Source organism: Apteryx mantelli, chromosome Z (genome assembly GCF_036417845.1).
Source record: "Apteryx mantelli isolate bAptMan1 chromosome Z, bAptMan1.hap1, whole genome shotgun sequence".
In the NCBI taxonomy this organism is placed as follows: Eukaryota; Metazoa; Chordata; class Aves; order Apterygiformes; family Apterygidae; genus Apteryx; species Apteryx mantelli.
In genome coordinates, this window is record NC_090020.1 from 76,615,172 (window position 1) to 76,630,879 (window position 15,708).

The 15,708-nt window shown below is 64.1% G+C and overlaps 1 protein-coding gene across 2 annotated transcripts in view; it reads right to left on the reverse strand.

Annotated features, from left to right (window-relative positions):
- IL11RA (interleukin 11 receptor subunit alpha) overlaps positions 1-15,708 on the reverse strand; it is a 34,222-nt gene that overhangs the window by 3,088 nt on the left and 15,426 nt on the right. For both annotated transcript variants that reach the window (XM_067316073.1, XM_067316072.1), the window contains exons 2-8: positions 3,425-3,524; positions 3,058-3,118; positions 2,673-2,839; positions 2,293-2,407; positions 1,052-1,084; positions 407-570; positions 101-264 (exon numbers count right to left, since the gene is read on the reverse strand). In XM_067316073.1, the coding sequence (XP_067172174.1) occupies positions 101-264; positions 407-570; positions 1,052-1,084; positions 2,293-2,407; positions 2,673-2,839; positions 3,058-3,118; positions 3,425-3,524 (804 nt within the window). The remainder of the gene's footprint in view (positions 1-100; positions 265-406; positions 571-1,051; positions 1,085-2,292; positions 2,408-2,672; positions 2,840-3,057; positions 3,119-3,424; positions 3,525-15,708) is intronic.

Sequence of the window (15,708 nt, forward strand, 5' to 3'; positions counted from 1 at the left end):
CACACCCGTCGTGACCCATCCGGACCCTGCACTGCCCTCCCAGTGCCACATGGTCACCCTGCTCCTGAGCCAGCTCTGCGTTCATGTCCCTGCCACTTACCACAGACCAGGAACGGTGGATGATGGGCCGGTACTGGAGCCGAAACTTGAGCTGGAAGTGGGGCTCCTTGGGCCAGGATGTGGGGTACCTCCATCTCACCTGGAGCCGCCGTGGCGCCCGGGGGACGGGCTCCACCACCAGGCCTTCTGGAGGGTCTGGCTTAACTGTGCGGGAGAAGACACGGAGGCTCCGTCATGCCGTGGCAGATCGCCTCCCCCACTCTCGCGTGTGGAAGGGTGCTGGCGCCCTGGGCTGGCTGCCCTGCGGGCATGGAGAGATGGGATGGAGGGATGGAGGCGCACTCACTGATTGCCTGCATGGTGATGTCAAGGAGGCGGAAGCTGGAGCCCAGCGGGTTCACCTCGGTGACATTCATCCGATAGGAGCTCCAGAACTCGGACTTGTGAACGGTGCAGGTGCCGGCATGGGCTGGATCCTGCACGCACGGCCCCACGTGCCCGTTCTTGCTCCTGCCAATGGGGTGACAAGGTGGTGGCTCCTCCGCCATGCCGGCACCCTGGCCATGCATCATTTCCCTGACGCCACTCAGGAGGTGCCATGCGGGGAAGCCCCCGTGCCAAGAGCACAGTGGAGGAGGCAGACCTCTCCATCAGAGCTCGGGCAGGGTCTGGGCAGCTACCCTGCCCACAGGAGAGCTCAGGGTGACTCTAGGGTGGGAGCAGAAGATCCTTTCACACACCCCCCCCCAAACCCCAGTACTTCCCTCTGAGCATGACCAAAGGGACCACCATCCCAGCCCCACAAGTACCTCCCAGGAGGGTCCCTCACAGGGGGAAACCCTTCTCCCCAGTCCCCCCTGGCTTGAGGAGCCCTTCCACCCATGGGGTTCCCCATCCCTGGGCCTCAGTGATCCCACTGAGGACCCTGGCAGAGCCTTTGGGATGGGGGCCAGGCCCTGGGGCATGGGGACAGGGGTGGGATCAGTCCTACCTCCGCTTCTCTTCTCCCGTCAGTGATTTCTTCCTGCCCGGGGATAGAGATGGAAAAGCAGACGGTGAGGAAAGGGGGATGGGGAACAGCATGAAACCAACCCCACTGTGACCCAGATGAGGGACAGGGTCCTGCACCAGCCTGGCCCTGGGGGGGCTGCTCTGCTTCCCGCTAGTCTCAGGGCCAGGGTTTCGCTGGGACACTTGCGCCCAGGAGTCGGAGGACACCCGGGGACGCTCCTCAGCGTGGGTCAGCCGCTCCGCAGCAAGCCAGGCGCTGCGAACACAGGCGCTTCTCCACTTCCAATCTGCCTGGCCTCTCCCCAGCCCTCGGCCCGCTGCGTGCCTCAGTTTCCCCTCGCCGTCCCAGGGCTCGTCTGCTGCTCTACCATTCTGCAGCAGAAACGCACAGGGATGCTAACAAAAGCCACCCGGGAGGGCTGCAGAGGCCTCGTGTTATTTTCCACTCCCCAGCAGCTGGCTTTGTTCTCTCCCTCCGCTCCGGTCCAAAAAGCCCGCTGGTTTCCACCGCCAGCTCCAAGCGGCTCCGTCTCCCCGGACCAAGCAGCCCTGCTCCTTGCCGGGCCCACGCGCCTGGCGCCGGGGTGGGGGGAGCGTTCCTGCGGGGGGGTTGCTCATGGCGTGGGGCCGGCCGCCGCGCGCCAGCCTGCCGCCGCGGGCCCACCCCGAGGAGCTAGCGCGGTGACGGCAGCGGCGAGGAAAGCCCTGCTCCCCGGGAAGGGCTGCCCGGCTCCAGAGCGCGTGCGGCCCCGATCAGGCCTGCGTCTGCATCGCTTTTCAAAGGGCTGCTCTGCGCGTTTTATGGGCTCCAGCTGACTTCAAAGCAACCCTGTAATTTGGCCCGCCGTGATAATTAGAAGCAGGGATGTTTCCCGAACTCCTTTCATCCTGAAGCATGCTGAAGCACTTGACAGCTTGCAGATGACCTGCTGCTTTTTTATACCCCTTCAGGTGCTGGCAAAGCCATCCCCAGGGAGGCAGCCTGCCTGTGCCAGCCCCTCAACGCTGCTTGTGGGTCTCTCTTTAAAAAAACCCACATGCTCGATGCAAGCCCTGAAACGCAGCCTGCTCTGGGGTGCAGCATGGTGCTGGGGAACAACTCTGCGGGACCCGATGCAAACCTAAGCTGCAGGTCAGTCTGCGAGCAGGATTCGGGGTTCTGTTTGGCCAGAACCACAGGGTTCACCCCTGTCCAGCCCCTAGCCCATGCCCTGTCCTCACCTATAGGTGGTGATGTATCTGGTGGGGAGGAAGGTCTCGAGGCTGGATGTCCAGGAGCAGGAGAAATTCTCATAGTCGGAGGCTCTGCAGGACACAAAGGGGACCCCGGGCAGGTCTGGGGTCCGGGGAGGGGGTGGTGGTAAGTGAGGGGATCCCCTGCCCTGTGCCACAGCTGGCGCAGAGGGACACCCGGGTCACTGCGAAAGTCCCCTCATGACAACCCCCTGCCAGAGGTCTGGGCAGTGCAAATCCCCCAGCCCGAGGACGGACCACCACCGCTTGCCTGTCCCGCAGCCGCGCGGGGAGCCGCGGGCCGGAGCCACCGCCGCGGCGCCGGAGCTGCGCACCGCCGTTCCCCAGCCTGCAGAGATGCTACTCACGCCCCAGCCGCAGGGACACGGCGTGCAGGAGGCCACCGTCCTCGCTGTGGCAGCTGTAGGTCCCCGCCGCGGCGAGGCTGGCGCGCGGCAGCACCAGGGCGCCGTGCCGCATGGCAGAGCCCGCCGGCAGCGCCGCGGCCCCGTCCCGTCTCCACTCCACGGCCGAGCTGTCAAGGAGAGACGGGGCAGGCAGCGTTAGGGAACAGGGGACAGCGGGGCAGCCCCGTGCGCACGCCGAGCCTGGCCAAAGAGGGGGACGGGGCGGCACGGTGGAGCGGAGGGCTGCGGCAAGGCTGGGCTGCCCCCGGTCCCATCGTTTCGCAGCCCCCATATAAACCATCGGCTCATCGGATAACCCCCCCCGGCAGAAACGGAAAACACCTACCCCACATGGGCGCCGACGCATGACAGGGTCACGTCCGTCCCCACCTGGCCGTACTGCACACCTGGAGGGACACACACACACACACACACGCACACCCAGGCGTCAGCCCCGCATCCCACCCCGCACCGGGCTGGCTGTCCCGGCACTGCTGCGGGGACCCGGGAAGGACTCGTCCCCGCTGGGGCAGCAAGCGGCTGCAGGGGCAGGACAGCCAGAGGATGCCCAACGCCACGGGGCTGCGTTTTCGGGAAAGAAGGGCGTCTGTAAGGTATGTGCTGGCTCTGCTCCCCCTCTGCCCTTTGCGGGGGCACGGGGTACCTCCCGGGCTGGGAGGGCTGCACCTTGCTGCGACACGGGGGCTGCTCACCTTCCTCTGCCCAGCCCTCGGGGACGGCGAGGGAGGCTGACGCAAGGGCTGCTGCAAGAAACACCATCACCCTGCCCAGGCCGCGGGTGGGACTGCGCATCTAGAGGAGGCAGAGAGAAAGGACAGTGCGTCATCGCCAGCACCAGGCATCCATGGGTGCTGTCAGCACGGCCATTCCTCCCACGCTCCAGCAACAGCGCTCCCAGGAGATGCCGTCCCGCAGGAGCCCAGGGCTCACAGCTAATCTGCTCGCGCCAGGGACCGGCAAACGCAAATAAACACCACGGCTGAGGCACGGCGCCAAACCACGCTCCTGTCCCCAGCAGGCGCCAGCCCGGGGCCAGCGGGTCAAGGGTACTCGACCGGCCCCGTGCCTGGGCGAGCCGGGGCAGGTCATGCGATAGGGGGCAGGGGAAGGGGGATGCTGGGGCAGCTCCAGCCCGGCCACCCCCAAGGACAGCGGGACACAGGCCACCGTGCGCCAGACGCCAAGGGCAAAAGAGCTGTGGCCGGGGAGGAGCCGCGCAGGGCAGAGCTGTGGCCACACTGCAGCTCTGCACGGATGCCCTTGGCTCCGACCCGCACCACCACCCTCCCGCCAGCGCCCGGGGCTGGCCGAGTGGCAGGACGCACGCTCCAGCGCCTGTCGTGGGGCCGCTCAGTGCCACGGCCGCCCCATGCCGCGGCCTGCCCTGCACGGTGCGGCAGCACGGGGCCACGAACCAGAGCATCCCTGGGAGGCAACGCACCCCTCATGCCCCTCTTGTCTGCCCCCGATTCCATGCATCGACTGTGCCGTGGGGACCTCCGGCGTTGAGCCAGCAGGGAAGGTCTGTGCCACTGTCACAGCCGGTGGCCTGGATGGGCTGCCGAGGAGCCCTCATGCCATGCACGAAGGGCGAAAGCTGCCCTTGCCCCCACCCCAAGCCAGCTGTGCAACCAAACCACTGGTGGCATGGGCAGGAGGAGCAACGGAGGTGGGATTATTCATCACATTTCCCAGGCCCTTCTGAGCTGTTTGTTATCTTCAAGCCCGAAGGGAGCTGCCCTGAAATCCCTTCCTCCCACTGAGAGGTCCTGGGCAAGAAGCGAGGGGGATGCTGAGGCAGGGATGGGCTCCCAACCCTCACCAGCTTGGCCCCAGCCACAGACCCGGTCGCCCCACCACAGCCCAGCCAGCATCGCCCTGTCCATCAAAGCCAGATTCACTCTGTTTGTCCCAAACAGCATTGCCACATCCCTTCCAGGCAGCATCGCTCTGCCTGCTCCAGGCAGCATCACTCTGTCCGCCCCAGCCGGATTTGCTGTGTACATTCCAGCCCGCATCGCCTGGCCCCGAGAGGTGCAGCAACAGCTGAATCATTTTTGCCTGGAAAACTCCCACTGCCGCCCCTCAGGAACAGGCAGCCCTGTATTTATGCCCACATTGCCGAGCTCTGCTCATGGCTACGGCAGGACAGGGGCCACGAGACCCGGCAAGTCCTCTGCCAGCCCCAAGTGCTGCGTCAGGTGCAGGTTTCAGCTCTGCGAGCATAAATCCACGTCCCGCTGAGTCACCCCGGATTTGACAGCCGTGGCGTTCGGAGGGGAATATCCCGGCCCTGGAAACGTGCCACAGAGCAGCAGCCGGTTGCTCTCCTGCGGGCAGGCGGCCGGTGCTGAGGCCAGGCTCGGGGCGACACCGCTCGCCTCGGGGCCCGGCTGCGCTGCAGGCGTCAGACGGCTGTGCCGGCATCTGCACGTGAGCCACGTGCACCGGACAGGCACAGGCTTCCCTGCAAGGTCAGCGTGCAAGAGCTGCTCGCAGTCCTCCTGAATATACCTGGCAGCCTCAAATGCAAGCCCCAAACATAAATAATTTCATTAGACTGTCATAAGCTTTTCCTACCAAACCACATGTAGAAACATTCCCAAGAAACATCAGTTGAAAAAGCGCTGCCAAAACTATGACGGTAACTGATATTAACTGGGAATATTACGCCTTGAAGTAAAATATTTTGGGGATGGAATAAAAGACTTAAAATACACTTAAAAGCAGCAACCAAAAATAACTTCAAACACCACATGGGTCAGAGTTAAGGGCACGGTGCTGTGGGAGATGAGGGAAAAGGGAGACTGTTCATGAGGACAGGGCAAAACAACTTTAAAAGAAAATGACTTCTTCTCCCAATTGTCCCATTTTTCATTTTGTTTTGTTTTTCTCCAGCGTGGGTTGTGCAAACGCTGCGGAGGGTGAATGCACAGCGGTTGCTTGGCAAAGTTAGCGCAGCTGCTGTGCTCTGAGGATATTGCCCGCGTCCACGGGGCGCGCGGAGGACGGACGCTCCCCTAGGCTCTCGCTGCCTTTAATCGCCTCGCAGGACATGTCAGCGTGGGACTAGGGCGACCGAAGCAAAAACGCCAGCTCATCTGCCAACAGAGAAATGACCCAGCGGCGCAAACCGCAGGTCCAGGGACGTGCCGCTGCGGTTCAGCGTTGCCCTCTCGGCCAAGGCCGCGGCTCCGAAACCCGTCCCGTTAACCCCGCTGCTGCGGAGCGGTTTCCCGGTGCCCGCAACGGCAGTGCTCGCCAGCGCTGCGGCCATGGAGGCACCCAGCCTGAGCGCAGCATGGCCGTGGCGGCGTGCCACTGGTGAAATGAATTTGCTAGGTCTTTGGGTAGTTAACTGGTTTGAGGCCAGCCTGGAAAAACTACCCTGCAGTGGGGACACTCGAAGGTGTCTTTCCCCATGTGGACATGGAAGGAGCAGGGAACACCGCGCTATTTGCGGCCCCCAGCCATATCCCAACCTCTGATCCCCACAGAGACCCCCCCAGCTGCCCCCCACCGTTTCCTGACCAGCCAAGGACCACTCCGCATCCTCGCAGCCACCAGCACCCTACAGCATCCCCATCCCGGGGACCCCCGAGCACTCCCCATCCTTACCCCAGCACATCTTGATCTTCCCCATCTTGGGCAGGATATTTTAGGCAGCACCACATCTCCGCCAGCGCAGTGTGCACCGAGCCCGCACGGACACGCAAGCTGGCTCCAAAAACAACCTGCTTGAAGCACTGCCGAAAGCCAGCCATGGCCAAACAACGTCGCCGCAGAGACGAGCAGCAGGGCAACCCCTTCCTCGCCTGCCCTGAAGGCCACGAGCAAAAGCCCACGGAGGAGCCTGCCCCAGGCCCCAGCCGCAGCCCTGTCCCACCGGGAAAGAGCCGCGGGCCGGGGAAGACCCGGGGACTTTGCTCTCTGCCAGTGCCGTGGTGTGGAAGGAGGCCAGACGCGCTGGGACAGGCTGCGGTTCAAAACCGGCCGGGCAGCAAGGCTCCCCGTGCTTTTTGCAGCCCGACTCCACCACCGGGGGCGGAACGTGGGCAAATGCACACGTGTGTGCACGGAGTCGGCCGGCCGGAGAAAGCGTCCCTCTATCCCTGCAGCAGCGGTGACGCATCCCGGGGACAGGGAGTCCCCGGCCCCGCAGCCGGAGGAAACAACTGGGCGCTTTCTTCCTCCGCTCACGCTAATGATGGCCCGAGAGGCGTCTGCCGCCTGCTCCGGGCTGCGCGAGCCCCCGGGCCAAGGCTGGGGGCAGCGGCGCCAGGCTGGGGTTGCAGCTTGGTCCCGGGACGAACCGCAGCAATATTGGACTTCTCTCAGCACGGGAAGATCTTGTCGTGCCCAGCCAGGGTGACTGGGCTAGTCCGCAGGCGCGAGCCAAAAACCGCAAGGTCCCCGTCCTGCATCCCCCCCCAGCCCGCTGCTGCTCTGCCCCATGCACGCCGGGGCCCGCCGAGCGTCGGCTGATGTTACCTCCACGCACCTCATCCCTGGGCCACCGGAGCCGAGGCGGCCGGGGGCATCTCCGGAGAGCAGCCGCGGCGAGCCGGTGTCCCCCGGAGCCAGCGCAGGGCAGAGGACGGCCGCTCTCAGCCGCCGACGAGCAGGCAGGGAGCTGCAGCTGCTCCGAAAGCCGTGGGATCGCGTCAGCTCAAGGACGGACGAGGATGAATTCGCTAGAGAGAAACCACGCTGGGAAGTTCAGCGGAGGTTTCTAAGCGCCGGTGCCAGGGGACAGGGCTGGGCCGGACCCAGCAGGGCCCTCCCTGTCTTATTTTCCCAACTCTGCTCGCCGGAAGCCACCCGGGTCGCCCTGCGTTCGCTCCAAGCTGCGCTGGCAGCCAGGAGACCGCTCCGAGCGGGAGCGGTTTGTGCAACACCCATCTGGCGCAGGGCACTTTGCAGAGACACGGAGAGCGCGGCGGCAGGGCCAGACGCGCGCTGCCGGAGGGAGAGGCGCTTCCTGCTGCCGCTCTCCTCCGCAGCCTCCTTTGCGTTTCTCCTTGCAGCACCAGCTCCCGGAGCCACGTGATTTTTCCCATTCCCAGCCAGCCCCTTTGCAAGGGCAGGGGCTGGTGAGGGGGGTGCAGGGCCTCGAGCCCAGGCAGCACGGTGCGTACACTCACGTTTCACAACTTTTTAGCCCATCCAACATTTTTTTTTTCCTAGGAGGCTGATTGTGGGGACCTGGGGTAGAAATCCTGCGGGGAGCCCGCTCCTGCAGAAACGGCGGCACGATCCAGACCTGAACGATGGGAGCCAAAACATCCTCCCACCCCAGCTCAAATCACAGCTGTCCCCACTGCATGCACCCACACCGGCACACATGTGGTGTGTGACAGTCCCCCGCTCCGTCCCCCCGACACGGCCGCTCCGTGCCATGCCCTGCAGTGGCCTGGCACAGGCATGAAGCAGATTCCTGGGAGAGGCCAACTTTCCATTGGGCTCGGCGCTTTGAAAGACAGTGGCTTTTTTCTGCTTTGCTTCATTTGAAGTCGCTCTTCAAAGCGAGAGCGCCGCACGCAGAGCCGGGGGGAGATGCGCATGCAGACGCCGACGCGCCGGGGGGCTGAAGACAGGGGGGTGGTGGTGGGACAAATGGGATGCTCCCACCCAAGCAGAGAAACCCAGGGCGCCTCCTAACCTCTCCCCCGCCAGCTCCTCCCCGGGGTGGTCCGAGGCAGCGTCGCTGAAATGGAGACGTGAGGGGGGAAGAAAATAAATAAATAAGAACAAGAGCACTAGGCAGCTCTGCCCATTGCACGCTGGGCCCTGCCGGAGTCACCCACCTGCAAAAAGCCACTCTGCACTGGGCAACATCTCACGCCAGACATCTCGAATTACCTGGGAGGTGCCATCATGCTGGACTCATGCTCTCCTGAGCCTGTGGACCAGCCCTGGCGCTGCTCCCCAAACCCGGCTCTCTCCTGCCAGGGTGGGAAACCGATCCCACGGCCAAGGGCGGTGGCATTTGGAAGCAGCAGCAACTTCCCTCTTCTCCTTTCTTTGGGGTTTTGGAGGGTGGGAGAAGAGCCCCCTGCTAAGCCCACTCTCCTCACAGCATCCCTGCAGACGCACCACGCCAAAGCGGCTCAGGAAACTGGGATGGGCCGCGTTGCATTCAGCGTCTCCAAGGGTTTTTGGAGCTTGCCAAAGCTATCTGCCACAATATGACCTCAGCACATCCCCACGCCGCTGCTGCACCCAGAAATGCGCCCTGCAGCATCTGCCTCCCTGGACCTAGGGATGCACCGGCCCCAGCGCAGCAGGGCCGGCATCCGGCATTGCTGACCCGCATCCTCGCCCCACCAGTGCTGCAGACCACGGCACCATTTCTCCAGGTGCGAGCAAAGGGCTGGAGTTTTTGCACCCAACAGCATGGCTCAGCTTGGAGGCAGCACAGACTTGCTGCCCCAGCGGGGCGCCACATTAACACGCACCTTTGGGGCAGGGGGAGCTCAACTGTCCTGCTTGGATAGTCCGCTGCAAACAGGAGCTCCTCGACCACCCTGGACTGGCACCTATGCACGCCGCCACCTCGCTGTGGGGCCCCCGCCCTCTCCACCCTGCAAGGACAGGGCACCTCCAAGACATCTTGGCAGCGTCAAGTGCTCTCACATTGGCCTGCCGCCTCTTTGCATTGCTTTTTCGAGCTGCAGAGGGCCATATCCTGCCCCCTGCACCTCAAATCTGGGAGCTTCATGTTGGCTTTTCCCAGGGATAACCAGCCACCCAGAACGAACACCAGCCGGCATCACAGCACGCACCCCCATCCATCCCCAGGGCCGAGAGTGGCACCCTGGCGCGTGCCACTGCCGTGGCCCCATGGTGGGCACCCGCACAGTCCCCTCTCTGCTGCTCCCCTGCACCCATCCCCGGGCCCGGCAGGGAGGGCTCGCGCTCGGAGAGAGCCGCGACGCCCTCGTTTCCCAGGGCGTTCATTCGTATTCATCCCTTGTTTGCTTTTTGCCAAGTCTGGGGACAAGGCGGGGTGGAGAGGGGGGGAGAAAGAGACAATCCGGTGCCTCCCGCGGCGAGCGTGGCGGTGGCATTGCCCCCCTCGGCGCCGCGGCTTGCTCAGAGACACCCGAGCCCGGCGCACCGTGCCAGCGCCGGCGAACAACAGGCGCCAGCAGGGGATGCATCCCAGCTGCTGGCGGGGCCACCGCCTCCGGGCGCCACGGGGTGACCCTGCTCGCCTTCCCCAGCCCCTCTGCTCCCGTGGGGAATCCGAGGGGGACTTGGATGCGCTGTGCTGGATTTACACCCCCCTTCAACCCCGGGGTCTGCCCGGGGGGCGAGGATGAAATCTCCAACTCATTGCTGGTGTCCAAAGACAAGGCTCAGCCGGGGCTCAGCAGTGCGGGGACGACCTGCACTCGGAGCCAGGCATGGGAGATGTCCCAGCCCCGGGGTTTGCGCCCTCTGCACTGGGATGGCAGCAGCCCTCGGCTCCGGCGAAACCTCCATCCGAGAGGCCCAGGAAACACAGACAAGCCAGAAACCACGTCTGACAAATGGCAACGTGAGCAGCGCAATGAGCCCTCCGAGCGCGGGGGGCTGCTATGGGGGCAGCCCCATGAGGCTCAACCTGCCAGGAGGCTCACAGACCTCCAGGCTGAGAAAACTTTGGCCTTTTCCTCTAAAAGCATGCTCTATGCTTTTTCCCCTATTTCTTTGGTGCCTCCTTCTCCCATAGCTCCTCTTTCTCCTCCTGGCACTGGTGCAGGGAGCACAGCTTTTGGGAGCAGGGGAAGAGCCAGGGAGTTGCTGCCAAACCCAGAGGGGCCACAAGACCCCACTCAGATCGGACTCCAAATTAACCCATAAAGCCCCCTGGACCCTGTTCACACCAGGGAGCAGGTAGGAGCCTCCTACTGCCTACGCACCCCTCTGCCTGAACCCGGCACACAGTGCTGATCGCACCCCCCACCCCTTACCTGCACAGAGCACAGCCCCAGCTCCTCCTGCTGCTCGTACACACATACCTGCACGCACACACACACTAATACCTGCAACTCGGCACAGCCCCAGCACCTGGAGCTGACTGCACACACACACACACCTGGCACAGCCCCAGCACCCAGTGATGATCACACACATACACCCTTGCACACATGCACCCCTGCACCCAGCACAGCCCCCAGGACCTAGTGCTGCCGATACACACACACATGTGTGCGCACACACACACACCTGCACCCCAGCACAGCCCCAGCACCTGCCAATGATCACACACACCTGCACACATGCACACCTGCACCCCAGCACTGCCCCAGCACCTGCCAATGATCACACACGCCTGCACACACGCACACCTGCACCCCAGCACAGCCCCAGCACCTGCCAATGATCACACACACCTGCACACACGCACACCTGCACCCCAGCACAGCCCCAGCACCTGGCAATGATCACACACACCTGCACACACGCACACCTGCACCCCAGCACTGCCCCAGCACCTGCCAATGATCACACACGCCTGCACACACGCACACCTGCACCCCAGCACAGCCCCAGCACCTGGCAATGATCACACACACCTGCACACACGCACACCTGCACCCCAGCACTGCCCCAGCACCTGCCAATGATCACACACGCCTGCACACACGCACACCTGCACCCCAGCACTGCCCCAGCACCTGCCAATGATCACACACACCTGCACACACGCACACCTGCACCCCAGCACAGCCCCAGCACCTGCCAATGATCACACACACCTGCACACACGCACACCTGCACCCCAGCACTGCCCCAGCACCTGCCAATGATCACACACGCCTGCACACACGCACACCTGCACCCCAGCACAGCCCCAGCACCTGCCAATAATCACACACGCCTGCACACACGCACACCTGCACCCCAGCACTGCCCCAGCACCTGGCAATGATCACACACGCCTGCACACACGCACACCTGCACCCCAGCACAGCCCCAGCACCTGCCAATGATCACACACGCCTGCACACACGCACACCTGCACCCCAGCACTGCCCCAGCACCTGCCAATGATCACACACACCTGCACACACGCACACCTGCACCCCAGCACAGCCCCAGCACCTGCCAATGATCACACACACCTGCACACACGCACACCTGCACCCCAGCACTGCCCCAGCACCTGCCAATGATCACACACGCCTGCACACACGCACACCTGCACCCCAGCACAGCCCCAGCACCTGCCAATAATCACACACGCCTGCACACACGCACACCTGCACCCCAGCACTGCCCCAGCACCTGGCAATGATCACACACGCCTGCACACACGCACACCTGCACCCCAGCACAGCCCCAGCACCTGCCAATGATCACACACGCCTGCACACACGCACACCTGCACCCCAGCACAGCCCCAGCACCCACTGCTGATCACACACGCCTGCACACACGCACACCTGCACCCCAGCACAGCCCCAGCACCTGCCAATGATCACACACACCTGCACACACGCACACCTGCACCCCAGCACAGCCCCAGCACCTGCCAATAATCACACACGCCTGCACACACGCACACCTGCACCCCAGCACTGCCCCAGCACCTGCCAATGATCACACACGCCTGCACACACGCACACCTGCACCCCAGCACAGCCCCAGCACCTGCCAATGATCACACACGCCTGCACACACGCACACCTGCACCCCAGCACTGCCCCAGCACCTGCCAATAATCACACACACCTGCACACACGCACACCTGCACCCCAGCACAGCCCCAGCACCTGCCAATGATCACACACGCCTGCACACACGCACACCTGCACCCCAGCACAGCCCCAGCACCTGCCAATGATCACACACGCCTGCACACACGCACACCTGCACCCCAGCACAGCCCCAGCACCTGCCAATGATCACACACGCCTGCACACACGCACACCTGCACCCCAGCACTGCCCCAGCACCTGCCAATGATCACACACACCTGCACACACGCACACCTGCACCCCAGCACTGCCCCAGCACCTGCCAATGATCACACACGCCTGCACACACGCACACCTGCACCCCAGCACTGCCCCAGCACCTGCCAATGATCACACACGCCTGCACACACGCACACCTGCACCCCAGCACTGCCCCAGCACCCACTGCTGATCACACACACCCCAACACACACACACACGCACCCCGGTGCACGGTGCCGCCTGGTCCCAGAGCAGAGCTGTGTCAGAGCCGCCACCGCCCGGATCCCGCTCAGGCACCGGGGCAGCCGCGGCGCTGGTTCACCCCCGCGCTGCAACAACCCCCCAAAACCGCAGCAGAGCCCGCCCGCGGCCAGCAGCCGCCAGCAGCCCCGCGCAGCCCGGGCGGCCGCCCCGAGCGCAGCGCGCCCCGCGCCCGCCGCGCACCTCTCTGCTCCGCGGCCGCGCTGCCGGCGGCGGCTGGCGGGGCCCGAGGCCGCGGTGCCGGGCGGCCGCCCCGCGCCTCCCCAGCGCGCCGCCTCGCCGGGCCCCCGCGCTGCGGAGAGGCGCCGCTCTTACCCCAGCTGCGGCTGGAAAACACCCACCGAAACGCCCCCGCGTCCGCCCGGCCCCTCGCCGCCACCCTCGCCTGCCCCGTGCGCGGAAGGAGAAGGCTCCTGCTCCCGGCTGTAACCTGAGGCAGCGGCCGGGGCCAAACAGCAACTGCTCTGTTAGCAGCCAGCAGCCCGGCCTTGAACCCCTGCCAGCTGGCAGCGGTTTTAGTCGGAGGGGGAAAGAAAAAGCCCTTCTCTCCCTGCCCCCACGGGCCAGCCTGCCACCCTTGCCCGAAGCCACACGCTGGAGAAATTCCTAAAAATAATCTCGGCGGCGCAGCGGCCGTAAAGGCAGCCCTGGCCGGCGTTCCCATCCGAAGGGCGAGGGATGGAGTGGCGCGGGGCTCCCGCCACGGCCTGCGGGTGCACGCGGCAAGGGAGGACCCCGGGCGGGCAACCGACTGAGCCGCTGTCCCCTCTGTCCCCTGCCAGGGACGGCCGGGCATGCAGCCAGGCAGAGCCTCGCGCCGGACCCGCGGGCATGGGTGGGACCCGCCGGGCCTTTCCTTACACAGAGCTTTGCGACCCTGTGATTAGAGCAGGGCGGGAAGCTGTTTTCCTGTCCCCAGAATGTTTGAGATTTTGGACATTTTTCTGCTCCTAAACAAAAGAGGCGGCATGCAGGGAGCCGGAGGCAGCGGGGAGGCCACACAGCTGGCGCCTGCTGGATCAGCCCCTCTCTGGAAACGAGCAAACCCAGCACTTCGGGCCCTGCTCCAAAGCAGAGCAGGGGCTGGACCCACAGCCCACGGCATGACGGAGGCACATGGGCACCAGCACACTCACCAGACGGGGATGGGGTGCTTTCCTCCCCCTTGTCCTTCCCAGCAGCATTTGCAAACTAAGAGCCCCCCCAGAAACGAGCTTCCCCGGTGCACGGTCTAGGTTTTGCCTTTTGGATGGTGGAGGGTTTTGCCCTGACAGTCCCCGACCAGCTCTGGCTCTGCACAGCTTTCCCGGCATGCCCTCCAAGAGCGGCAGCAAGGGGAAACGTTTCCCACCAAAGGCTACAGGGAGCCAGGACCCCATTTGCAGCGTGCACCACTCAGAACGGGGCCTGACAGGACCCGGAGGCAAACGGCACCTTCTCGAAATCAAAGAGGGTGGAGGATGACCTCCTGCTGCTGGCTTTGCTTTTTGTCTGCATCTTGAAGCATCCTTGGAGCGGAGAGCTGGAGAGGACGGCAAACCGTGCTAAGGCTGTGACAGCGAGAGCGGGGCCGGGGGCAGCCTGCTCACAGGGAGGTGGGGAAGCTGCCCGGGAACCGGACACTGAGGTGCTTTGGAGGGATGAAGGGCATGGGAGCATGCGACCCAATGGACAGCAGCGGTGTCCCCCAGAAACAGCATGCCCCAACGTCTCCAGCGAGCCTGGAAAGACGTCCCATGGCAGCCCCCGGGCGCCTGCAAACCAGCTGCAGCCCAACGCTGTGTCCAGCTGGGCTCCGGCACATCGAGACGCAGGTTTCCAGGAGGCGGCAACCCCACCACGGCCCACAGAAACCCAGGGTCTCACATACTGACGTCCTGCATGCATCTCATGGCTTTGCTCCCCATTGCCTCTCGGCAAGAGGGGCGCAAAGCAAACTGCATGCAGGAGAGGGGCCCTGCAGCACCCCTTCCAGCCTGGTGCCGCGGGCCGGCCGCACAGCCTCATCCGTCCCCCGGACACGGGGAGCAGAGCCGTGCTCCAGGCTCTAAAGCTCTCCGGTGTCTGGGAGCAATTGGGCTCTGCTCCATCACCAAAGCACGAAGGCGCTCAGGTCAGCCAAAACACTGCAGGGCGGCAGGTCCAAAATAAACAGTCTGCCGTTACTGCTTTCCTTCCAGAGCTGGTAACGTTTCATTTCAATGGCACAAATAATCCTGCAGCCAGCAATTTGCTGTCACTCCTTTTGCAGAACAAAAACCCTTTTGGGCTGGGGGCGATTTCAGGTGTCACTACCAGACACCTGAGCAGCAAAATAAAACCACTGCCAAAGGATGGCCCATTAACCCCTCAAGCCTGTAGCATCTCTGGCCAACGGTGTCCCTGCAAGGGGGAAGGACCATGGGCGCAGACCCGTGGCAATGCCTGGCGCAGTGAGGTGCTCAGGGAGCTGCCCGTGCCTCTGCCTGGCTCTGGGACCCGATGTGGCCGCTGCAGCTGGCTGGCCGGGCACTGCTGCAGGACCAGCGTGGCTGGTCCTGTCCAAGCTGGGAGGCAGCCCTGACACAGCGGTTTGCTAATGGGAGGCAGCTCAGGCTGAGCCAGGCATGCAGCAGGCTCTGAGGCACCTGGTGGACCTGGAGGCTGAGGAAACACCTTGCTGCAGCGGGAACCCGTGCCCTCCTCTCCTCCCAGCTCAATCACATCTCATCCACCAGTCCCACACAAAGAAAAGCTGCAAGAAGCAAAGACTGGCAAAAGCTGGG